The sequence below is a fragment of the Protopterus annectens genome, chromosome 5.part0, assembly GCF_019279795.1.
Source record: "Protopterus annectens isolate FY-2018-M chromosome 5.part0, PAN1.0, whole genome shotgun sequence".
NCBI classification, from domain to species: domain Eukaryota; kingdom Metazoa; phylum Chordata; order Ceratodontiformes; family Protopteridae; genus Protopterus; species Protopterus annectens.
The window spans coordinates 1,487,598,675-1,487,622,669 of record NC_056735.1 but is presented as its reverse complement, the minus strand read 5'-3'; the positions used below and the strand labels follow the sequence as shown (position 1 = coordinate 1,487,622,669).

General features: G+C 40.8%; 1 protein-coding gene across 1 annotated transcript in view; it reads left to right on the top strand.

The window, feature by feature from the left end:
- NARS2 (asparaginyl-tRNA synthetase 2, mitochondrial) overlaps window positions 1–23,995 on the top strand; it is a 1,353,496-nt gene that overhangs the window by 1,268,038 nt on the left and 61,463 nt on the right. Inside the window, exon 11 of the mRNA XM_044072015.1 lies at window positions 16,040–16,137. Coding sequence (XP_043927950.1) covers window positions 16,040–16,137 — 98 coding nt within the window. The remainder of the gene's footprint in view (window positions 1–16,039; window positions 16,138–23,995) is intronic.

Sequence of the window (23,995 nt, the reverse complement as noted above, 5' to 3'; positions counted from 1 at the left end):
TGAATTTGGTTTTGTGGAGGGGAGGTAAACATTTCACAACATTAACAGAGCATTGATGATCCAGAGGGAAGCAGAATGTAAGAAAATACCATTCTTGTTGATGTGTCTTGATGAAGAGAAAGCATTTGACAGAGTAAGCTATGAGTTTATGAGCAGGGCAATGGAAGCATTTGTATTTCCTGAAGAAAATTATAAGTTTGATTTGGAGGATATGTGAGGGATCAGAGGTTAAAATTAAAGTGGGTGGGCTCCTCTCTGATAATTCCTGCTTGAGCAGAGGAACCAGGCAGGGGTGTCCTCTTTCCCCTCTGTTGTTTGCATTATATTTAAAACCACTGACAAAGAAAATAAGGGATTCAGAAATTCAAGGACATAATTGGTATGGTAGTCAAGAAAAGCTGGCAGTATTTCCAGATGATATTATTTTATACATGATAAAATCAGAAAGAGGCATTACAGTAGTGTATAATATTTTGAGACCGTTTCATATCTTTTTGAGATACAAAATTAATGAAGCTAAGACAAAGGCAATAGCGGTACGTTATGTACCCACATATGAATTGGTTCAGCAATATTCATATTTACGGGGTCATGATAAACGGAAGTATTTAGAAGCATGGATTAAAAAATATTCTGGTGTGGCAGCTGAGGATATGTGGGAAGGGACTAAAAAGCAAAAACTGAGAAAATGAAAGCTTTGTTATATGGATATAGATAGTAAGATGCAAGCAGTTAAAATGTTTTAGTCCCATTAGTCTTATACACAAGTCAGGCATACTTTTATCAACCAGAGGAGAAGTTGTGGATAGCAGTTAATAAAGAGCTGAAGGACTGGACTTTATCTGGCAGGAGAAGATGGCAAGAGTTAAGTGGGATAAGCTGATTCTTCTAGTAGAATGGAGTGGATTGGGATTACCCAGAACTACTACTATTTGCCTAGGTATGTAACCTCTGTAAAACTGTATCATGTTCATTACTGTCGGTACTGTATTTTTTCTCTAATTTGGTGATCTAGGAGCTTTTCTTCCCGGGCCTTCGCTGAAAATAGACATGTATCCAGTTGGACTATCCCGGTCAACAAATGTAAAATAAATAAAATAAATTATAAGTGTTGTACAATATTTGCAACTGAGAGTGTGTCAGTATGGTTTGGGCGGCCGCGGTGGTGCAGCGGTTAGCGTTGCCGCCTCACAGCAAGAGGTTCTCCGGTTCGATCCTCGGCTGGGGTACCTTCTGCATGTCCTCCCTGCGGCTTTGTAGGTTTCCTCCAGGTGCTCCGGTTTCCTCCCACATCCCAAAGACATGCTGTAGGTGGATTGGACACTCTAAATTGGCCCTAGGTGTGAGTGCGTGCGTGTGTGTGCCTTCTGTGGAAGGTCGGGCGCCGGGCTGGCAACCCGACACTGTAAAGCTCCACTGCCAATCATGAGCGGACAGGTGATCCGCTGTGGCAACCCCTAACCGGGAAAAAAGCCAAAAGAAGAAGAAGTGTGTCAGTATGGTTTGTGATGTGAAATGCTTGCAACTAGGATTGTGTGTCATTGTGTTTTTTTTTTCATTTATATAAATGTATGATTGCCTATGTCATAAATTATGGTTTAATAAAGGTGTTTTTGTTTAAAAAAAGGCAAGAGTTAAATAATTTACGTAATGTTGCTTAGATTATATATTTAGCAATATATGTGAAGTATAATGTTTGTAAACGTGAACTTGTTATATAGTGTGATTACTTAGATTCACTTCATAATCTCGAAATACTGAAATCCCGAATTTCAGTATCTCGAGACCATGAAGCAGAAAATCCATAAACCCGAAACCCCATAAGCTCGAAATTTAAAATCGCGACTTCTACTCTAAACATACCGCAAACACAAACACAAACATACACCTCCCTGCACATACACAAACACCTACCCTATATACAAGCAGGGTTGCAAGCCCCCCACACCCCCCTACTTAAATATAGTAACTCTGAGGTTGCACTACACAGACAAACACACAAAAACACCACCACACAAGCTACATTCCCCTCGCACACACACATCACACTAACAAAACACACAGACACACACTAAAACCCTACCCAAAACCGGTAAAACACAAACACTTACCTACATCTCCAACCACCCACTCTCACACCGTAACAACAGAACTGCTAATTCAAAATCTCTGAACTTCAGGATTTTGAATTTCGTGCTTCTGGGGTTTCGGTATTCTGCACTTTCGCTCTTCTGGTCTTAGGCTACTGAAATTCAGGATTTCAGTAGTTCGAGATTCTGAAGGGAACCCGATTACTTTTATATAAATGTAAATTTGCCTATGTCACAAGTGATAATTCAATAAAGATGTTTAAAAAAAATATAGTACTTTGGTCACATGTCCTATTGAGTACTTCACTCGGTTTAGGAAACATTTTTTAAAAAAATGTTTGGAATAGTGGACTCTCTCCAAAGGCTAGCCAAGAGAATAGTTTGTTCACTGTATGGTGAAACATCTAACAACAAATTGCAAAATCTGGTCATGGTCTGTGGCTCTTCGAAGCATAGACTGCTTACCAGATAAGACCATCATTATAAATAGATTGTGACTGTGAGAGGCAGAGGTACATGTTTGTGATAGTAACAATGAGCCAATAATTCTCACTGTTTCCTTATTATTATTATAGCCATGAACATCAGCGTAATATGGTCTCTGTACTTTCTTCACACAGTTTGATAGCTACTATCATCAGTTAATTTGTCATGTGGGAGGAAGATAGTAGTGGAGAGAGAATCATAGGAAGTTACCCTTTTAAGCCTAGCCAAGAATTTAGTCCATGTTTAGACAAGTCAGCACCCGATGCCCCTGTCCAGCAGGGACACAGGTGGAATCTCAGGGGTGTGTTTTCAGTTTGCCATCTAGTTATCCAGGTTGCACTTAAAAATGGGTAATGAGGTTCTCTGCTTTGTGTGGAGAGGGAGTCTATTCCACAGATGGAGGAGTCTCTGGAACATAAATCTGTCCCGCCAACAAGTCCTATTGATGTCACAGACCAGGTTGAGGTCGCACATGCAGGTTACTCAAGTGGGACTTACTTGCGGATATGCAGCAGTCCCATCAAGGCGGGGTCTCAGATCACTTTGTATGCCAGACAGAGAGTCTGTATGAAGCTGAGTAGAGTGACAGGGCTTTTAGCCTATCTGTATATGATAGATGTTTGAGGCCCTTGATTCTCCTGGTGAGGAACCTGTGTGGTCTCTCCAGCTGCTGCATGTGCTTAATGAGGTACATGCTGAAAGGGGCATTGTACTACATAACGGGCCTTATAAGGGAAGAATACAGGGCTGTTATGACCTCCTCCTCCCTGGATGGGATACCCTTACTTATGAGGTGGGCCATGTAGAACGTTTTTCGTACAATGGAAGCAACATGGTGGTCAAAAGTCAGGTTGCCAACCTGGGTGCCCAAATCCCTCACGACTAATTGCATGCTTAGGACATTATTAATGTGATAATTTGTGGGGATGTCACTTCCCCAAAAGGGGATGATGATGCATTTTTTGGTTTTCAGCTTGAGGCCATGTTTCTGGTACCAGTCAGGCCTCCAGACCGAACCATGGGATGCACCACTTGTTACAGGTCTACTGCTTGAGGTGGCTTCCCCTGTTTTGACTAGGTGGGTTCTATCAGTGAACCAGTTTACTACCCGTCAGGTAACATATGGGTTGATGCCTAGTTGAAAGAGTTTATGTATTATGCCCGAGTGGGGAATAGTGTCGAAGGCTTTGGCCAGATCAAGGTAGGCAGTGTGTACAGTCTTCCCCTCATCCATGGCTTTAGTGACTGTCTTAAAGAAGTCAACCTAATTTAACAGACATGACCTCTCCGTGACGAAGCCAAACTGTGTGGGATTGAGTGTTTGGAGGTTGCCAATTTCCTTGTTAATGAGGTCCATGATCATCCATTCCATGGCCTTGCAGATCAGACTAGTTAGTCTGATGGTTCTATAATTTCCCGGATCGGTGGACGCTCCACCTTTGTGCAAAGGGATGACAGTGGCTGTCCTCCACTCAGCTGGGTTGAAGCCGGTACTCAGACTTTGGTTGAATAGGGCACCTAATGGTGCTGCAAGTTCCTGCCTGAGTTCATGTAGGATGCAGCCCGGGATGTTATTGGGTCCCATGGAGGCTGTATTTTTTGCCTTTGAGAGAGCAGTGATGACCTGTTCCCTAGTTATAAGGGGAAGGGGGCATGTACTGGGGATGTCCTGGTTTACTGATGGGGGGACAGAGGGGTGAAGTTTTCACTGAATCAGCCAGCAATTTTGCTATATCTACAGCATTTGTATATGTGGTGTCCTTGACCACAAATTCTGAGCAGATCTGGGTGCTTCCTTTGAGATTGCAGACATATGTGAAGAAGGGCTTATGATTGTCTCTAGTAGATATGGACAATTTAGACTCAAAGTATGCTTTGGAGGATTTCACTAGTGCTCTTATTTGCTTGTTCAGGCTAAAGAGGGATTGCTTCCAATTGGGCACCTGCTCCTTCTTGCTCTTGGACAGCAATTATTTCCTTTTGTTATAGAGTTTTATTGTAGATGTCCACCAGACAGGTTTACTTTTCCTTGCGGAGGATTATTTAGATATGTCGGGTATTGCTGATTTCATGCATCTGTATAAATACTCGTATAGTGCTTTGGTGTAGTTTTGGATATTGGTGCCAGTTCCTACAGAGGGGGAAGGGGCTGTAAAGCAGTTTATACCATCTCTCAGGAGTCTGTAATCAGCTTTGGAGAAGTTTTTTTGTTTGACCCTAGCTAGAGGGGGGTTGGGAGAGATGGTGACTTCGAAAGTAACCACTTTGTGGTTGGATCTTACCACGGAGGATGATACTGTAGGGATGCTGCATTGGTTACTCTTGTTGGTTAATACCAAGTCCAAGATATTATCACCTCTTGTAGGGGTATTGACTAGCTCACCAAGGTGTTTGCATTGACAAAGTCAAGGAATCTCTGGGCATTTGTGTTCTGGCATGAGTAGTTCTTCCAATCTATGCTTCTTTAGTTAAAAGTCACCAAGGATAATGATAAAAAGGTTGAATCTTGATAGGTTCAAAGAGGTCCAGATAGGCAGATTGAGCATCTTGAGTCAAATTTGGGAGGGGGGGGGGTGTAGCTAGCTATGATTTGAATAGGGGTCTTGTCAAATGTAACTGCACCTGGAGTGTGTCCTGTGTGTCATACTGTTAGACCAGCCTGGAGCTGTGTATGTCTTTAATATTAATATTATATTTAATATTGAAACTCCATATCCTTTGGCTTTACTGCCCACAGTTTGGGGTCTGAATGTATGATAGGATGAGTAACCAGGTAAGGCTGGGGCTGCTCTCCGCAACTTTGAACTAGGTTTCTGTGACTGCACAGATGTCAGCATCTTCCAGGATTAAGAATGCTTGCATTGAGTACAGTTTCCATGTTTAGACTCCTAGCATTTAACAGCATGACCTTTAATGTGCGTTTTGTTGAAATTTTTATGTTGGTAGTTTTAACCACATCACTTTTCCTAAAAAAGGCACTATGGGGGAGGCAAGAGCCTTTGCCAGAAACCCAAGTGAGACACATGCAGTCCATCTCTGGCAAAGCATCGTGGTCTTTGGATCATATCTTCCCAGGCTGTCAGGTACTGGATCCCCCTGGAATGACACCATTTTCTGTTTTTATTGAGGCATCATTCTGGGTGATAGTAGAATGCTGCTTAAGGCTAGGGACATACGTGCCTGGGACACATATTCAGCGAGCTCAGTCATGTCTCTTCATATAGTCCAAGGAGGTATATCTCAAGTCATTCATGCCAATATGGACTATGACAGAGTCATAACAGTATCTGTTGTTGAGAGACTTCTATATGAATGTGATATGTCGATTCAGGTACCTGACAATCAACTAACGGTGACTTTCTCCTTATCCATTCTGATGAGAGACACATCTGTGTATCTCACAGTGGAGTCTCCTATGACTAATATGTTGGGTTTATGGTTAAGCCTTAGTGGCTGTGAGACACTGGTGTGTGGACTGTGCATGGTATGTGCTGTGAAGATCGTGTGTGTTTTTGCCTCAGAGGTCTCCTTTGTTTGGGTATGTTTTTGTTGAGGACCTCCGCATATTTGGACTTGTGTTGTGCAGGTGTGGTTGGTGTTAGTGTTATAGTGATTGTGTTGACAGCTTTCTCAGTGCCAGACATACTGGCCTGTGAGGGAGACAGCATCACCTCTAGGTTCCTAATGTAATTGCATCTATCAGAAATTGTGTTCTTAGGTGGTAGTAGTAGATGGTTGTCCATGTACATGAGGCAGTTGCTAGACTGTCTCAGGATGCCAATATCAACCAGACTGACAGGAGAAACTGTAGGAAGTTGTCCGTCCATATTTGTCAGAATCTGAGGGAGAAAGGCCAGGGAGAGCTAAGGGATAGGCCTAAATCCCAAGTGTTTAAACCAAATCTAAGAGGCTTAGAATAACTCTTACAATTTAAGCAGGCTATAGACAAACACTAATAAATACAGCAGAAAAGATGCAATTGAACAGTAGCAGAAAAAGCAAGATGAAGTAAGAGTAGGAGGAGGAAACACAAATACAGTAAAAGCAGCTAAAGAAACTAAGGGGATTGGCCTTCCCAAATGATCTCTGTATTAGGTAGAATGAGCTAATAAGATGGGACTGGGAAGAGTGTCCCAGATCAAATTCACAGTAGGGGCAGGCAACTGCAAAAGCCACCAACTTTAAGAACACAACAGCACTTGGGCAGCAGGGTAGAAGAAAAACAAAATTCAGCCACTGGTCAAGCAAATGTATAAATGTAGACACAGATAAGTGAATAATTCAGTCAAGCAAATAAAAACAGTGCAGTACTGTTAAGAATCACTGCACAATTAAAGTGCAAAAAATATATTTATATCAGCTCTGTATTTCCAGATTGTTTAAGAAGCACTCTTAGTCAGGCACAATGGAGCTTCTAGCAAGATAAGCAGAAAGTCACACAAAGGTAATACTTGTACCATGAAGATAAAATACCCTTCCAAAGCCAAAGCCTTGAGGCAATCAGATAACACAAAAGCTGTTTGATCAGTGGTTCCACCTTGGAATGAGTTTAATACAAACTCCCTGCAGCCCAAGAGAGCTGTAAGGGACCCCCTTTGTGGAACCAGTTCGTTCAAGGTAAAGTCTTATGCCAAATGCATTAAAGCAGAAATAAAAATTTCAGCAAAGATCAGGAAACAAAATTCAGCCACAGGTCAAGCAAATGTAAACATGCAGACCCAGACAAGTAAATAATTCAGTCAAACAAATAAATAAAAACAATGCAGTCCTGTTAAGAATCAGTGAACAGTTAGATAAAGTGCAAAAAATATACTTATATCAGCTCTGTATTTCCAGATTGTTTAAGAAGCTTTCCAGATTGTTTAAGAAGCACTCTCAGTCAGGCACAGTGGAGGTTTGGCGCATAGTATTACCCTGATCTGAGGTGGGAGATCTAGTTTCCTGTCTGTTGTTTATTTGTATTTGCTCAGTGGGAAATTCCAGTTGAGCCCATTTTCAGTAGAGGACTGATGAGGATTGAGTCAACAATAGACACACACACACACACACACATATATATATATATATATATATATATATATATATATATACACACACACAGACACATACATATATACACTATGTATATATCTACAGGCATATTAGTATACATTGAAACCACAGATTTCATTAAGCAAGTACACATGGGCAAGAAACAGCCTCAGCACACACAAACAAAAACAATCAATTTATAACATCCCCTGCACCCCTCACATGCCCTGCTAATTGTATATACTAATTCTGCGATCACGCAAACACAGTGCAAGGATAAATTCGGCAACTGTGTGAGCTGTTCACTGTCATACACCTGTCCACCATCTGTTCAGTCAGTCAGAACCGATGGACTAAACAGCTGTCAAGTAAACACATATTTGACCATATGGATGGAACCCATATATATAGCTAGACAGATATTTTTTTCTTAAGTGCTTTTACCATCTGTGCCTGCCAACCTCTTCCAATATGTCTCAACCGCATTCTTTCACACACACAGCTGACTCCACCTTCAGCCAGGAAAGATCTGATGAGAGAGGGCCATCATCCATGCTGCCATGGAAGACTTTTTGCCTCCTGACTTCAACTGATCTTACATTTACTGCTCTGGGGGAGTGCTGCCATCCCAGTGGACTTAGGGTCCAGTTTCACCTCCCCCAGACTAGGGCAGTCCATGTTTCTGGCCAGACTCCAGTTATCCCCAGGATGATGAACTACATGACACTCCTTCCCTTAATAGCAGTCACGTCAGGCTGGGCTTGAGGCTAGGAGCATTTTTCAGTTAGCCTGGTCCTATGCCCTGTTGGCTGACATGAGCACCCGCATCACTGCATGGGCCTACTACCTACTCCCTAAATGCATGTGTATTCCCACACATCATAGCCCTCATTACCGTATTGGCCTTCCCCTGCAGGGGGGATCAGTTATCTACTGGGAAACCATCATTCCATTCCCCCAGCATGGCAAGCTAGAATGAGCCACTGAATTTCAACCCTCCCATACTTATGTCTTTCAGCACCAGAACAAGCTACTCGAATCGAACTATGATCATCAAGGTTACAGCAGGGGCTTTATCCCTATGTGCCACAGAGCTGGTCCCAGCTCTTCAACAGTAAATTAACACGAGATATAGTTAGTATAAGTAATGCAGTATAATACAGTTAGAAAATTATTTGCAGGGAGCTCTACTTAAAGACTGGCACTCCATCCAAGCATAAATCATAGTAAAGATTTAAACAAAATCTGTATTAGTATTTAAGTATGTGTGTCTCTCTCTCTTTTATATATATATATATATATATATATATATATATATATATATATATATACATATACATAAAATACACACATGCATATACACTTGTGTGTGTTTGTGAGTTTACTTGTGGTTGCTGTTGTGTGCGTTGATAGCTATTTCTGTTGACTTGAGAAACTTCTTTTTGTTGATTCCAATTTCATTGATCTTTGGGATGATTAGATGTTATATTTTAAGGTGAGACATTGTCAGAAATTTTGTTTGTTTGTTTGCTTGTATTATAAAAAGTTATAGGCATTCAGAAGCCATGTGGCTAAATCACTGGAATGTCCTATGGGCCTCCACTGTAGAAGATTTGAAGTACTACACAGTGAAACCACTAGCATAACTGGGCCTTTCTTGAAGTTTTTACTCTGAGATTTGTCTGTGTGCCCTTTTTATCCTTTGGCATTTATAATGTTTAAAATTGACAGCTTGGCATCCAAACACTGCTTCTGTAAAATTCTTGACATTTGAACTTCTTAAATTACACGAATATGCAATGTAGATTTCAAACAGCTGAACATGTTCATAGATGTGCAGTAGGGTAATGACCATTAGGGCTATTGTAAGCATAGCCATGCATCGCAAATGTCTGACAAGTTCTGGTACCCTTGATAAGTGTAAGCAGGGCCTTGGGAGATTAAAAATTTCCAAGCAGGAGCCTTGGGGGATGAACATTTACAGGCTGCCTCTGTCCTCGAGACATAGGTGCCAAATTAGAGATGAAACTCCTGTTCCCCATCTAATTGCTTAAGTTACTCTTGAATTTGGTTAGGGAGGAACTCTCTTCTTCACATGGATGGGGAACCTGTTGCAGAGTAGGGGTAGTCTCAGGGATACATACCTGTCTCTCCAGCAGGTCCTATTTATATCATGGGCAAAGCTTAAGTCTTTAGAATGGGTAATTCTGGTGCTGTTTGTTTTGCAGATATGCAGGAGGTTCATTAGGGTGAGATCTGACAGCAACTTGCATGCCAGGCATAGCTCTCCCCTCTACAGCCTGTAGGAGACAGAATACAGAGATAGGGCATTGAGGCGGTCTGCACAGGACATGTTACTTATGCCCTGTATTCTTTACTAAGAAACTTCTGTGGACATTCCAATTGTTGGATCTGCCTGGTTAGGTGCATACCAAAGGGGACATTGTATTCAATGGTAGGTCTGATGAATGCCAAATACAGTGGAGCAATGACTTCCTTGAACCTAGGTGCCATAATTTTGTTTATAAATTGCACAACATAGAATGATTTTCTCATTACATGTAATGTCAAAGGCTAGATTACTGTTTTGTGTGTCCCCAAGTGCCTGACTACTGGGGTCAACTGTTAGGGTAGTGTTGTCAATATGATAGTTATCAGGGGTGGATGACTTCTCAAAGTGCATTGGAATTTAGTTTTAGTTTCAGTCTATGACTCTGATACAAGCTATTTGTCATCCCTTCCTGGAGAACATTAGTGTCAGTGGGGGATTCTATGACTGCTCCTAATTTGCAGTTATCTGCAACAAATTTGGTCAGCCAGAGGCTTTTGACACTGGCCTTGACTTCAGTGTTTTGTAACAGTTCTTTGGTCCCTAACTGATGACATCCTGCTAAACTGTCATGGTGGCATCCTTACAGATGTCCTATTTTTAGATCTCACAAAGGCATTTGGCCTCATTGACCACTGTCTTCTCCAAAACAAATAATTGAAATTGGTATCAATCCAGACACCACTCCCTGCTTTAAAAACTTCCTTTGATACAAAGTTCAGAGTTAGAATAGGATCTTTCCAATCAGAATATACAACTGATACTGAAGCTGTATGACAAGGATCTGTTCTTGCCCCCTTCCACTTCACCATATTTATTAACAAATTTCCTTGTGACCTCCCCCATCTCCCACTTATCCTTTATGCTGATGACATGTTCATTTACTGATCAGGTTACTCTCACGCCAACATTCAGTGACAGCTCTAGTCAGACTTGCATGATTTCCACCAGTGGCTCATAAACCATAAACTACTTTTCTTTTCAACTCCACCAAGACCAAAACTATGCTTTTTGGAATTCCACAGAAAAATTGCCAAGCATCTGAATCTCTAACTACATGCACAACCATTCCATAGAGACAACCTACATTTTCAAATACCTAAGACTGTGGTTTAATCAGTCACTAAACTTCTATTTCCACATAGACAAAGTGAGAGCCAAAATAAACTCCCTCTTCTTCTGGGCCAAAAAAAATCTCCCTTTTTATTTCCCAACTAGCTAAAGCAGCCATTGGCAAAGGAGATCTCCTTTCTCAATTTGAATATGGTCTTCCAGTTTTTGGTTCTGCATCCAAGAAAAAACAGCATCTGCTGATTCAGTACAAACTTGCCTTTCTGTGATCACCACTGTATCAACCTAGAAAAAGCCAAATGGCTTAAGTTACTCTTGAATTTGGTTAGGGAGGAACTCTCTGCTTCACATGGATGGGGAACCTGTTGCAGAGTAGGGGTAGTCTCAGGGATACATACCTGTCTCTCCAGCAGGTCCTATTTATATCATCCTAACTTATGTTTAGGATCCCAACTCTACAAACTACTCCAACTCCACACATTTACTCCCACAGACTTCATGTAAAACCCTCCTCATACAATCTGAGACAGTACTCACAAGCCACACCAACACTCATTACCCCTAGAACCAAACTCCAATTCACTGCACATGCTTTCTGCTCTCAGGCACCTACTGTTTGGAAAGCTCTTCCCATTGACATTAAAGAAATCAACACTTATTCCAGAATTCAGAATGCAACTCAAAAAGCACTTCTTCGCTCAAGCCAAATGCACCTGCTTCAACAGAGGACATGTAACCTAGCCCCTTTCTGAGTCCTTTCTTCTCTCTCCTCACTCAAGATTTACTGAAGAGTGACCCACTTTAGTTACTAATATCTATACTGTGCTTGTTCACTGGAATATATATGCATATTTTTTCTGTGTAATTAGTCTGAGCTATTCTGTTATTGCTTGCAGTTCTGTATTTTTTTGTTTGTGAAATGTTTGATATTTCACCTAGGCTGAGCCTGAAATCGGTCAGTTTTGATCACTGCACTACCCTGGTAAACAAATATAAATAAATAAAATGCCAAAAAGGAGCAGTCCCAGGACTGATCCCTGAGGGACTCTCCTTCTGACTGTCCTCTTTGTAGAGGTGGACTCCCCAGTTTTAACTTCCTGAGTCCTGTCTGTGAGCCAGTTGGCTATCAGTTAGGTGACTTACAGGTTTATACCTAACCTCTTTAGTGTGTCAACAATGCCAGAGTAGGGTATTGTGTCAAATGCCTTGGCTGGGTCAAGATAGGCAGTGTGAACTGTTTTGCCCTCATCCATTCCTTTGGTGACCTTCCCAAAGAAGCCTACTAGGATGAGTAGGCATGACCTGCCCTTGATGAAGCCAAATTGGGTTGGATCCATTGTCTGCAGGTTTTCTGTGTCATTATTGATCATTTCCATGATACTTCTCTCCATGGTTTTGCATATGAGACTTATGGGTCTGTAGCTTCCAGGGTCTGTAGATGGCCCACCTTTGTGCAGAGGCCTGACTGTTGCTGTTCTACATTCACAAAAACTGTTTGGAGGCTACGGTTAAATAGCAATTCAAGACTGCCTGATAGGTCATGTTTCATGCTATTTAGAGGGCATCCTGGGATGTTGTCTGGATTCATCGGTCCTGTGGTTTTGGCCTTAGAGAGAACATTGAGGACCTGTTCCCTAGTGATAAGAGCAGTTATATTTGATGGCATCTCCTGAGAGGAGGTTGGGGGGGGGGGTAAAGTTAGTGCTGAATTTGTCTGACAGTAGGTTTGCTGTATCTTCTGGCTCAGTATAGTAGCTCTATTAACTATGAGCTCTGCACACAACTGTGCATTGCCTTTGAGGTTGCAGACATAGCTAAAGAATGGCTCGTGGTTGTCCTTGGCCTGGGAGGCCACATTTACCTCAAATTTGGCTTTCATAGATGTTATTTTTCCTCTGAGGAGTTTGCTTAGCTTGATAAGAGTGCATCCTGCTGGGTGCTACACCTCCTAATTTTTGCCATGATTTTCTTCCTTCTGTTATAGAGCCTATTGAAGTTGTGATTCCACCAGTGTGGCTTGTTTTTTGAGTTAGTTCTTTACTTCTATAGGTATAAATTCTGTTTGGACAAGTCTACCAAACTGAAACCAGCTAATGGTCTACTTCTGCCCTCCCTTCTCTATAGTTGCCCCATTATCACTAACCAACACACATCTCTTCTGAACAAACTGCAGTCATACTACTATAAAATAGCTAAGTTTATCTCCAACATGCCAACTCGCACACATCATTGCCTGGACATTAAATCTGTAAACTGGTTTGAGTTCCCTCATTACCTACATTACTCCCAACTTACTCTCACCCAAAAACTACTAAATAATCCAAACTACTGCCCATCCCTTCAAACTGCATTACAAACACACACCCCTATTCAGTATCTTAGGTCATCTAACAAACAACTCTTAACCATAACTAAAACCAGCAAAAGAGCTGGGCAATGTCTCTATTCCCATGCCACTGCCAATCTTTGGAATGCGCTCCCTCTCTCTATTACTCAACTAGATTCTTTAAAAACATTTACATTTGCACTAAAAGAACACTATCTCAATAACCTTGTCTGTTCTTGTAGTCATATGATTAAACCACCTTAAATGTTTTGGCCACTATACACTACAAATACTTTTACTAACTTAATATAGTTCCAATTTACACTGTCTGTCTTCGTATCCAGTCTCTCTTGCTTTCTTTATTTCTGCAGCTGAATAAACAGAATTGATTAAACAGTATTCTTTCTTATGAGAATATACAAACAGAATTACTAAAAATTTATCAGACTGGGTTTATTTTCTTGTATTGTATACCTCTATAATATGTATTTGTCTTGTATATCTACTTCAATTTGTATTATGTAAAAACTTTCTTGACTTTCAAAGTTAAGCTGATGGTACGTAAAAATTTCTGTGATTGTATGGAACTTTTCTCCCCGGGCCTCCACTGAAAATGGGTCATTGGGCCCAGGGGACTTTCCTGGTCAACAAATGTCAATAAATAATAAATAAATTATTCCTCCTGGGTACAGCTGCCTCTATGCAACATACTTAAATAGGGTTTTGGCGAACAGTTCCGCATGTCAGTGTGTTTACGTTATTTAATGGAGCTATTGAACAGCACTCTTGGTACAAACACTGCTCTGTTCAGGTAATCCAGTTTGTGCAGCACTGCTCTGTTCAGGTAATGCAGTTTGTGCAGCTGCAGACTTCTTGATGGCTGTACAGCCAATGAGTTATTGTGTATATGCGTATATGTATAGAGAGGGGGCCAAAGCTGGTTTCTTTTTGTTTTATATTGTTCATGCATTTTGAGGTCAAGTATTAACTGGTATGTACTTTTATTTAGATTTGGCCTTTGTGTGTGATCAGACTGCTGACTTTTTGTTTGTAAGGGCTTTCACTGTGATTAAGTTCTCTTTCTATTTTTTTTATAAGCCTTTAATGTGTATGTATATGTATATACATAACGTGTGTGTGTGTGTGTGCGCTTGTGAATGTATATGCACATGTACGAGTATGTGGACATATAGCCTTGTTTCTGTCTTTTATTTCCTGTTTTAAAGGTTATACTCTTTCAGGCTTGGAATGTGATGTCACTGAATACATCAGCCAGAAGTGCTCATGACCCCAAATAAGGAAGTCATAAAAAAATTTGAATTTTGCTAAACTTGTATACCAGAAGAGGAAATCCCAACAGCTATGTACTGCACAAGGTCTCCACACACAAACCAACGGATACAGTGAACCTGTGTCTGTTGTAATTTTGTGTGGGATGTGATCCTTTCCATTTTTTTTCCATTGCATGGTTGGTTTGGATTAGTTTTTAGAAGCTCTAACTGAGCACATCCAAATGTTTCCTTTGTTAGAATTGGAGTGTTCATAGATTTCATCTTCTTTCATTGACAGATATTTTAATCAGCATTTCTTAACTCGTCTTTTAAAATGCTGCCTAATATTTGTTGCTCAGATGTTACTAGGGAAGTCAGAAATGTGGAGACTGCACTTTTTATACCATAAGAAGAGCCACACCTCGTGTCACAAGAGGAGTTGGGCAGACCTATTGGTGCAAGCCAAACTGCTATGAAAAACGTGTATTATGAGAGGTTGTCAACTACAACCTGATGAATCTGACCACAGATGTACATGAAAATGCTGCTGAGTTTATCAGATAAGTGTGACATTAGTGGGCTTTCAGCAAAATCTCTTCACACACAAGATAAACACCTGTACCACCCACACTGTGGGCTACATGCCCTGTACATGTCTAATATAACCACCTCCAAGATTGGCCAACCTTGGGTGTAACTTCAATTCCATTTTGCTCCCTTTTAGTCTGTCAGGCTTTTCAACAACTTCTCTTGAGCAAATAATGATAAAAATATTTTTGACCTGAAGAGCTGTTGTTATAGTAGGTAACTCGTGTGTCATATTTACTTTTCTCTTAAAACAAAATATATATATATATATATATATATATATATATGTGTGTGTGTGTGTGTGTGTGTGTGTGTGTGTGTATAAAAGGGTGTCTTAACTGCTGCAAGCCACTGAAGATTGTGAATTGTGTTGATTATTATTTACAGGTGGTGGCAGTTTGACCGCTTTTGGCACTGAGGTCAAGTTGCGTCCAATGATGGATAAACAACTGCATTATCCACATTGTGCCACAGATTATTGTATCTATTGCATTCACAGAATAGTCAAACATGTATCCAGACTTTGTTTTGGAAGTTCATTATTACATGTTTAAAATCGATTATTTTGCTTGACAGTTTCTTCTGAAGTGTTTTTATGCTGTGGAAGCATAATCGTTTAAGACTTTAGCTAGTCCAGTAAAACATTACTAAGTTACTTTGCTCATTTAAAAACTTGGTATATTTTGTTCAAATACACAGTCTTGAATCAAAATAAGAATAGGAAACTTAGTTTCTAACTTGCGGTTTGTATACCAAAGATGTGTGCATTACCTTGTTCTCTCAGCTAGGGATATGCTGCTTACTTAAGTAGGATGAATTTGAAAACTTCTTTTCTTTCTGGCACAAGGCTGCAGCTGTTGACCTCCTAGTACCTGGCATTGGAGAACTTTTTGGGGGCAGTCTAAGAGAAGAGCGCCTACACCTACTGCAGTCACGTCTTGAAATGTAAGTACAGCACAATCCATGGATTATTTTGCAATGTTCATGTAAGAAATAATGTAACTGTGGTTCTGAAATGGTGAGGGCTGTGTATGGCATTCAGAAAATGTAAGTTTTTTTTTTGCCTTGTTTCCTGCCAGTATATACCTTGCTACCCTCTCTGCATGTGAGTGCTCATTGACCCTTTTACTGTTCTTGTCCCACTTACCTTGCAATGGGGGGAGGGTTGGCAGTTGGTTGGTCATCATTCTGCTGGAAGGAGGTATTTTTTCCACTTTTCGTTTTAATCAGAGGATGTAGTTGGTTATAGACAAGATGTTCGCAACATCAGTTTGATGTCATACACAGTGGATCTCTCAGAAACACCTACTGTGTTAAGGCACCAGTATACAAAACCAAGCACCTGGGCTAGCAGGATACTTGTTTGATAGTAGTGTTTTCACACTCTCTTCAAACAGAAGAGAAGGATTTTTGTCACGCATTGCTTTCGTCTTCCTTTGGAATGCCATTTGTGGCCTAACTAACTATAGCTAGTACACTGGCATTGAAGTCTGGCATCTTGTCAGTCTACCAGTGTAACAGAGAAGGTATAAGGAATTGTAGAAGTATGGCAGTGAAATTAGTGGAGAAAATGTGAACCTTATGGAGGCTGGACTGCACCAGCAGTGAAGTACATGTCTGTGAAATGATGCCTTGACTTGCTGTACCTCTGTAACCAAGAAGCATAGGAGGTGAGCCTGAGAAATACTTCTGCCTAGTATGTAGTACTAAATTAATTAAAACCTAAGTACAAGTTCCCTATAGATACCCTGGTGAAAGGTAAAGAAAAAAGTGTAAGGAAAAGAAAGAAAAAATAGTTCAAAAGGGAAAAACAAGAGAAAAACTTTATAAAAATAAATACTGGAGTATACTCCCATTGTTGTTTTTTTCCTTTCCTCCTCAATTTGTTTTGTGATGTCGGAATAACAAGTAACTAAAACAGAAATACTGATAATGTGGTCTAACCTCCATGAAGTACATACTCGGTGAACAGTCTAGAAGCAAATGTATCACATGACATGTAGCTTCCTGTACCTATCTCATTAACATTAAAGAAATAAACCCCATTTTCTTAATTCCTTTGTTTAATTCTAAAATAAAATGCAGTCAGTGAGGTGGCATGCATTGTGTTGCATTGATTATTTAAAATTAACCTTAACTCTGTTCTAAGCGTGCCAGTGACTTTTTGCATCAGAAAAAAACTTTTGTCATCTTTAAAAGACATTTTAATAAATACAAGTTTTCTGTATTTAGTATAATGATCAGCTTTTGAACTGTCCATTTATCTGCCTGGTTTCTTTACTGGTTTTCCATAGCTGAAGCATTTAACAGAATGTTTTACATTGTTCCACTGGGCATCTAATTTTGCTTTTAAGACCGTTCTTGCTTTACAGGACAACTTGATGAATTTCGGTTTGCAGTTCTCAACTATCATAATTGTTACTGTTTCTGTTTTCTTGTGACAAGAATAGCTGTAACTCATATTGTTGCATTTCTGGTATCCATCTTTGACTTTGGCATATTGTCTTGTCTGCATATCTGTGATTCATTCATATCAATTTCTATCGTCCCTACAAACAACATAGACTCTTTGTTTAGCTGCTGCTATACCAACAACTTATGTTTCAGGTAAAGCTTTCCCATTGCATTTGTAGTTATACTCTGTCTTCAACCTGTAAATCTGGTAGTCTCTGTCATAATAGTATTCTTGTCTATGCTGATTTCTCTCAGAATTTCCTTTGTTTGGTATTGAATTCCATGTGTCAGTAATGTGGTTGAAGTAGGTGACGTGATGTTCGGCCTTCTGTTCGTTGGCACTTGAGCTAAGTCTCTGCAGTAGAGTATTCCTGTATTCCAAAATAGTGACGTGACAGTCCTTGTAGCTTTTGGTACTGATTTTTTTTCTTTGAGAGATTATTCACTGTCCCTTGGATTGTGAATAATGTGAGCTGAACACCACTTCTTCTTCTTCTTCTTTTGGCTTTTCCCAGTTAGGGGTCGCCACAGCAGATCACCTCATTTGTCTGAATTCCTTCTGCCATTCTAAATTCCTGACTTCTGTATTGAAGACCATTGTTCAACATGACAGCCACAGGTATTACCTGTTTAAAGAAAATAGATGTTAATACAGTAAACACATTTGCACTTATTGTGTCTGTCACTTTGATCATTTCAAGAAATTTATAATAGTCCTCATATACATTACACAGTACTTAATTGATTTTGAACTAATCTGTACACCTCTACTCCACAGATGGCTTTGGAGCTTGCTATGCTATCATTTTTCGCTTTATAATAATGATGCTGAGTGTATTGCAGGTAGCACAACACTACAACTTATTCTGAGTCTAAATTACTGGTCAAAAGATTATAGCTCTTGCTCTTTCTTTATATTTCACTTTTCCTAGATGTGATTCATATATTCTGTCAAACATTTGTTTTACTATTTGATTGTGAACAAATATTTTGTCAGCTTTGAACATTAATCCTCAGACACAAAGTTTTCCCTTAAAAGAAAAAATATCCTGAATTTTTTTGCCTTGTTGAATTTTGTTTAGGCCATCTTCTGTTTAAGTCTTTCAGTAACAGCATTTCTGAGTCAGTGCCAGTACACGTTATTTTTTTTCTGCTTTTAGTTTCATCATTGGTAACTGCAGACTTACTTAAAAACTTCAATGTTGTTTTTAACAAACTTCATGTTGCTCTAGTAAATATGCTGTATGCACATCTTCTCTTAAAAAAGTTCCGTGTCTGACCTGCATTTCACTTTCTTATTCAGATCAAATAAAATCTTTTGCAGTCTTGGAAATGCTTTATACAGACTTTCCAAATATGCTTTGCAAGGGATTTTGTCCATTTCCAACTATAGACACATTCATGGATTTCCTTGTATCCATGTACCACTGCTTCTTTTCCTCTGAGCATCTGTAGATGCTCTTGAGTCTTGACCCATAGTCTCTTGCAGGATCACAGCTCTGTATCACTCTGATTGGCATATTCTTACCAATAAAGCTGATGCACATCATATTACTTTAAAGTTAGTGCATCTGTAGCTAGTTACTTAAACATTTCAAGGCTTTCTTACAGACATAGTTATCTCAGGCATATAATGTGCAATTTAACTACAGTATTTCTAGAAAGCATGCTAGTGTCTGCTTGCCAGCTGGCTTTGGCATTTGCAGAGTTGTTTTGAAGTTTTTCTGTATCAGACATCAGTCCCAGTGAAATAAGTGTAGCATATGTATTTCATATTTTTCACATTTTTAAATAATTGCTCTTATTTAACTTGAGATTATACTGATTTACTATGTCCAACAGCCATATCAGTCTCTTGTCATAAATTTGTTGTATCTCACAATAATAACAAATCATCATTCATTTTTGTAATACCTTCACAGACCTCAGTTACTTGTACAGCAGCTCTTTGGGCCCCCTGTGGTAGACAGACTGCCAAAAAGATGTCCAAAACCTGTACCTTCCTAATTGAGTATTACACATGCAGCATTTGACTTTTTGTCTAGGTTTATCTACCAGAAACCCTGGTTAGTATTTAGTTCATTATTAAGACCACTGCTTCAGCACTAAGTATTTGGTAGTGCTATCTTTTAATCATTTTGTTCAGATTGTTAGGTTTACTCCAAATGTAAATCTTAGCTTTCATCACAACTATGACCATGCTAGTCCACCATTCATTTGGCACTGACACCCAAGCTTCCCATTCACTTCATTTCCTCCTCTTGTATTGCTTTTAAAAATGTAAACAGTTTTCTTTACAGCCTTTATACAGTTTTATTAAGCTGCCTTTCTGACTTTGATGCTTTCTCTCTCTTTCATTGGGTAGACAGCATCGGTATTTTTCCTAACAAAACTTGAGCAGGAGTTGTACAAATGTGCTGAGCATGTCTGCCTTTGAAACCTTGTTTCTCTGCCATCCTAGAATCACAGCACTTATAAGCAGGTGGTAAGCCTTAGTTTCATGCATACTAATTAGTCTTAAAGGCAGAAGTAGCCCCTAGTTTTACCTTGATACTTTCATGTTCAACTAATATAGACTCTGCTTACTCAACCACCACAACACTGCAAAAACCGCAAGACATATAGCTCACCTACACAGTGTGCCCCTCAACCTAAGCCCCTAAGGCAAAACAGCTTGCCCAATACACTAATCATAGGTGACTCAGTAGTGAGGCCCACAGATGTCCCACTCACTAAGTTGAATATGGAGAAGGTAACAGTCAGCTGTCTATCAGATGCCAGAATCCGACACACAGCACACGCACTCAGGTCACTCCTCAGCAAGTACAAGTATGACTCTGTCATTGTCCATGTGGGTGTGAATGGCCTGAGATGCACCTCCCTGGACTACATGAAAAGAGATATGGAGGAGCTCTCAGATTATGTGGCCCAGGCAGGTATGACCTTAGACCTGAGCAGCATCCTACTGTCGCCCAGAATGATACCGCAGTACAAGCAGAAAATGATTGACTTCAACAATTGGCTAAGTTTCTGGTGTCATTCTAAGGGGATCCAGTATCTGTGTGCTTGGGATGACATGAATGACAGACCTTGATGCTTTATCAGAGATGGCCTGCATCTGTCACCCCTGGGTTTCTGCGTACTGGCTAAGGCTCTTACCACCCCTATAGTGCCTTTTTTAGGTTGTGTTCCAAAGGCCAAATTACTACCATAACAGCTTTAAATAAATGCAATCTGAGGATTATGCTGCTCAGTGCTAGAAGTCTAAATCTCAAGATGCACTCGCTCGAAGCACTCCTCAAAATGGAGAACATCGACAATTGGGCTGTAACAGAGACCTGGTTTAAAGCAGCAGAAAGCACCCCTGCGCTACCAGCTATAACTCATTCCACACCTTTCGGCCCCAGAACATGGACCGAAGCTCCAAAGGCAGTGGTGTCTCCATATTCATAAAGAATATGCACACCTCCAGACTAGTAGCCCAGCATAATGCAGCTGAGATACTTCAGGTACAACTAACACTAGGTAACACGGCGATTCAGGTCGTAGCCTGCTATAGGTCCCCAACCATGTCCCAAGACTCTCACTCCATGTTCCTAAGCACCCTGGAATCTATTAGGGTCCAACCTAACACTCTCATACTAGGTGACTTCACCTATGCCTCCATCAACTGTTAAAACTACTCATGCACCAATGCACTGTCCCAGCGCTTCCTGGTATTCATCAATTCCAATGTCCTGGACCAGATCATTCTTACCCCCAGTAGAGGAAGCAACATCCTTAATGTGGTTATTACTAACATGGGCAACCGTTGCTCTACACCAGTAGTCAATTCCTCCCTGGTTGATCCGACCACAAACTAAACACCATGGAAATCTCCACACACACACACACACGCACACGCACACGCACACACGCACGCACACACACACGCACACACACACACGCGCACACACACACACACACACACATACACACACACACGCACGCACACACACACACACACACACACACACGGTAACCACCATGAAATACCTCTCCAAAGCTGACTTTGGGCTCCTAAAAACAAAGGTGGCTAACTTCACGGCACCCAGCCCAATGGAAAATAGATGCATGACAGCCGAATCATACACCAATGCACTGTACAAACACGTACATAAATGCAGGGAACTAGCCATACCCAACAGAACCAAGACTGTCTCCTGCAAAAAAAAAAGGAAGCCAATCTGGTGGTCCCCAGACATTAATAAACTGTACAACAGAAGGAAGGAAGAAACTGTTGCAGAAAAAGGTGAAGTCCCATGACTGGAAAAAACTCTCTTATTAGCCTAAACAAAAAGTTGAGAGCCCTCATGAAAACCTCTAAAGCCAGTCATGAAGGCAGAATTGCGGCAGACACTAAAAACAACCACAAAGCCTTCTATAGTTATATCAAGAATCTCCATGGCAATACCCAGGTTTGTTCTGAGTTCCTGCACAATGGTACCTCCTATACTGAGCGAACAGATATTGCCAATATACTGGCTGACAGATTCAGTGCCAACTATACCCCCCCCCAAAGGACCAGTCACAATACCGGAAAATGCCAGGCAGCCAGCATTACTGCAGCACAGGTTAAAGCTGCATTGTCCAAGGCCAATAATACAGCTTTCATGAGATCTGACAATATCCCTGGCTGTGTTCTGCATGAACTACAAAGTGAACTGGCACCACATCTGTGTACTCTGTTCACTCACAGCCTCACCTCAGGCTTTGTCCCTACTGAATGGCACACTGCTACAGTCATCCCTCTCCATAAAAGGGGAGCGACTATAAACCCTGGGAATTATCACCCCATTAGCCTGATGAGTCTGATATGTAAGGCTATGGAGTATATCATCATGGATCCTAATGAACAAGGATATAGGTAATCTCCAAAATCTAGATCACACGCAATTTGGTTTTGTGAAAGTTAGATCATGCCTGCTCAACCTGGTTGACTTCTCTGAGTCAGCCACCAGAGTTGTGGATGAGGGTAAGGCACTTCATACAGCCTACCTAGATCTGGCCAAGGCCTTTGATACCATTCCTTACTCAGCAATTACTGATAAACTCACAAAACTTGGCATCAACCCCTATATCACTAGGTGAGTTGCAAATTGGCTCATAGAACCCTCAGTATGAAAGCAGTGGACTCCAAGTCAGACTGCCGACCAGTCACGAGTGGTGTCCCACAGGGATTGGTCCTGGGTCCTCTCCTGTTTGGCATCTACTTCTCAGACGTCCAGGCCGACATGGAGGAACTCTGGCTGACCAAGTTCGCAGACTACTGCAAGCTGGGAGCCATTATTAACAACCCCAAGTGATGCAGACATCCTACAGAAATGCCTCACTGAGACCAATGACTGGTGTCTAAACCATGGCCTTAAGCTTAATGCAAAAAAATGCGACGTCATCCCCTTTGGGGAAAATCTCAGTTCCCACTAATTGTCACATCGATGAGAGCCCACTGTACACTGAAGGCATTATAAGAGATCTGGGGACACAGGTTGACAGCAACCTCTCCTTCAACCACCACATTGCCACTGTGATCAGAAAGTCCTTCTATGTGGCACATCTCATTACCAAGAGTTTTGCATCCAGGAAGAAAGAGATCATCATCTCTCTCTACTCTTCCCTCATTAGACCAATCATTGAGTATAATGCCCCATTTGGCATGTACCTCACTAGACACCTGCAACAGCTGGAGAGGCCACAAAAGTACCTCACGAAGAGGATCCTATGCCTTAAACACATGTCCTACATGGACAGACTCAAAAAACTAAAGCTATTCTCTGTCTCGTATCATCTACTAAGAGGCTATCTCTGCTTGACTCACAAAGACCTGTCTGACCCAGCTCTGTTAGAAATGCTACATCTAAAGAAATATCAATCCTTCCACACAGCATGCTCCAGAGACCTCAGCCTCAATGCCACAATCAGCAGAACATGCTGGAGGGACAGGTTCGTAACCCAGAGACTGCCCATGCTCTGAAATAGACTTCCCATACATGTCAATCAGAGCACCTCACTGGCCCTCTTCAGGAGAAATCTTGATGAGTGGATGGGAAGTAGAAAGTTTACCCCGGGGATCACTCCAGTGGCTCTGCTTGATAGAGGCACTGAGAGCTAACGTCTGGCGGCACAATGCCAGGGCACTTCTATGGGCTATACTTGTAAAGGCTCCAGGGTCATTAGTCTAGTACACACCTATGAACCTTTACAAGTTACATAGTACTGCATACAGTAATGCACTTAGTGGAGCTTCTTATTCTAATATCCATTTTGTTCCACTAGTTGTTATTAATCACTTAATTTACTCCTACTAAAT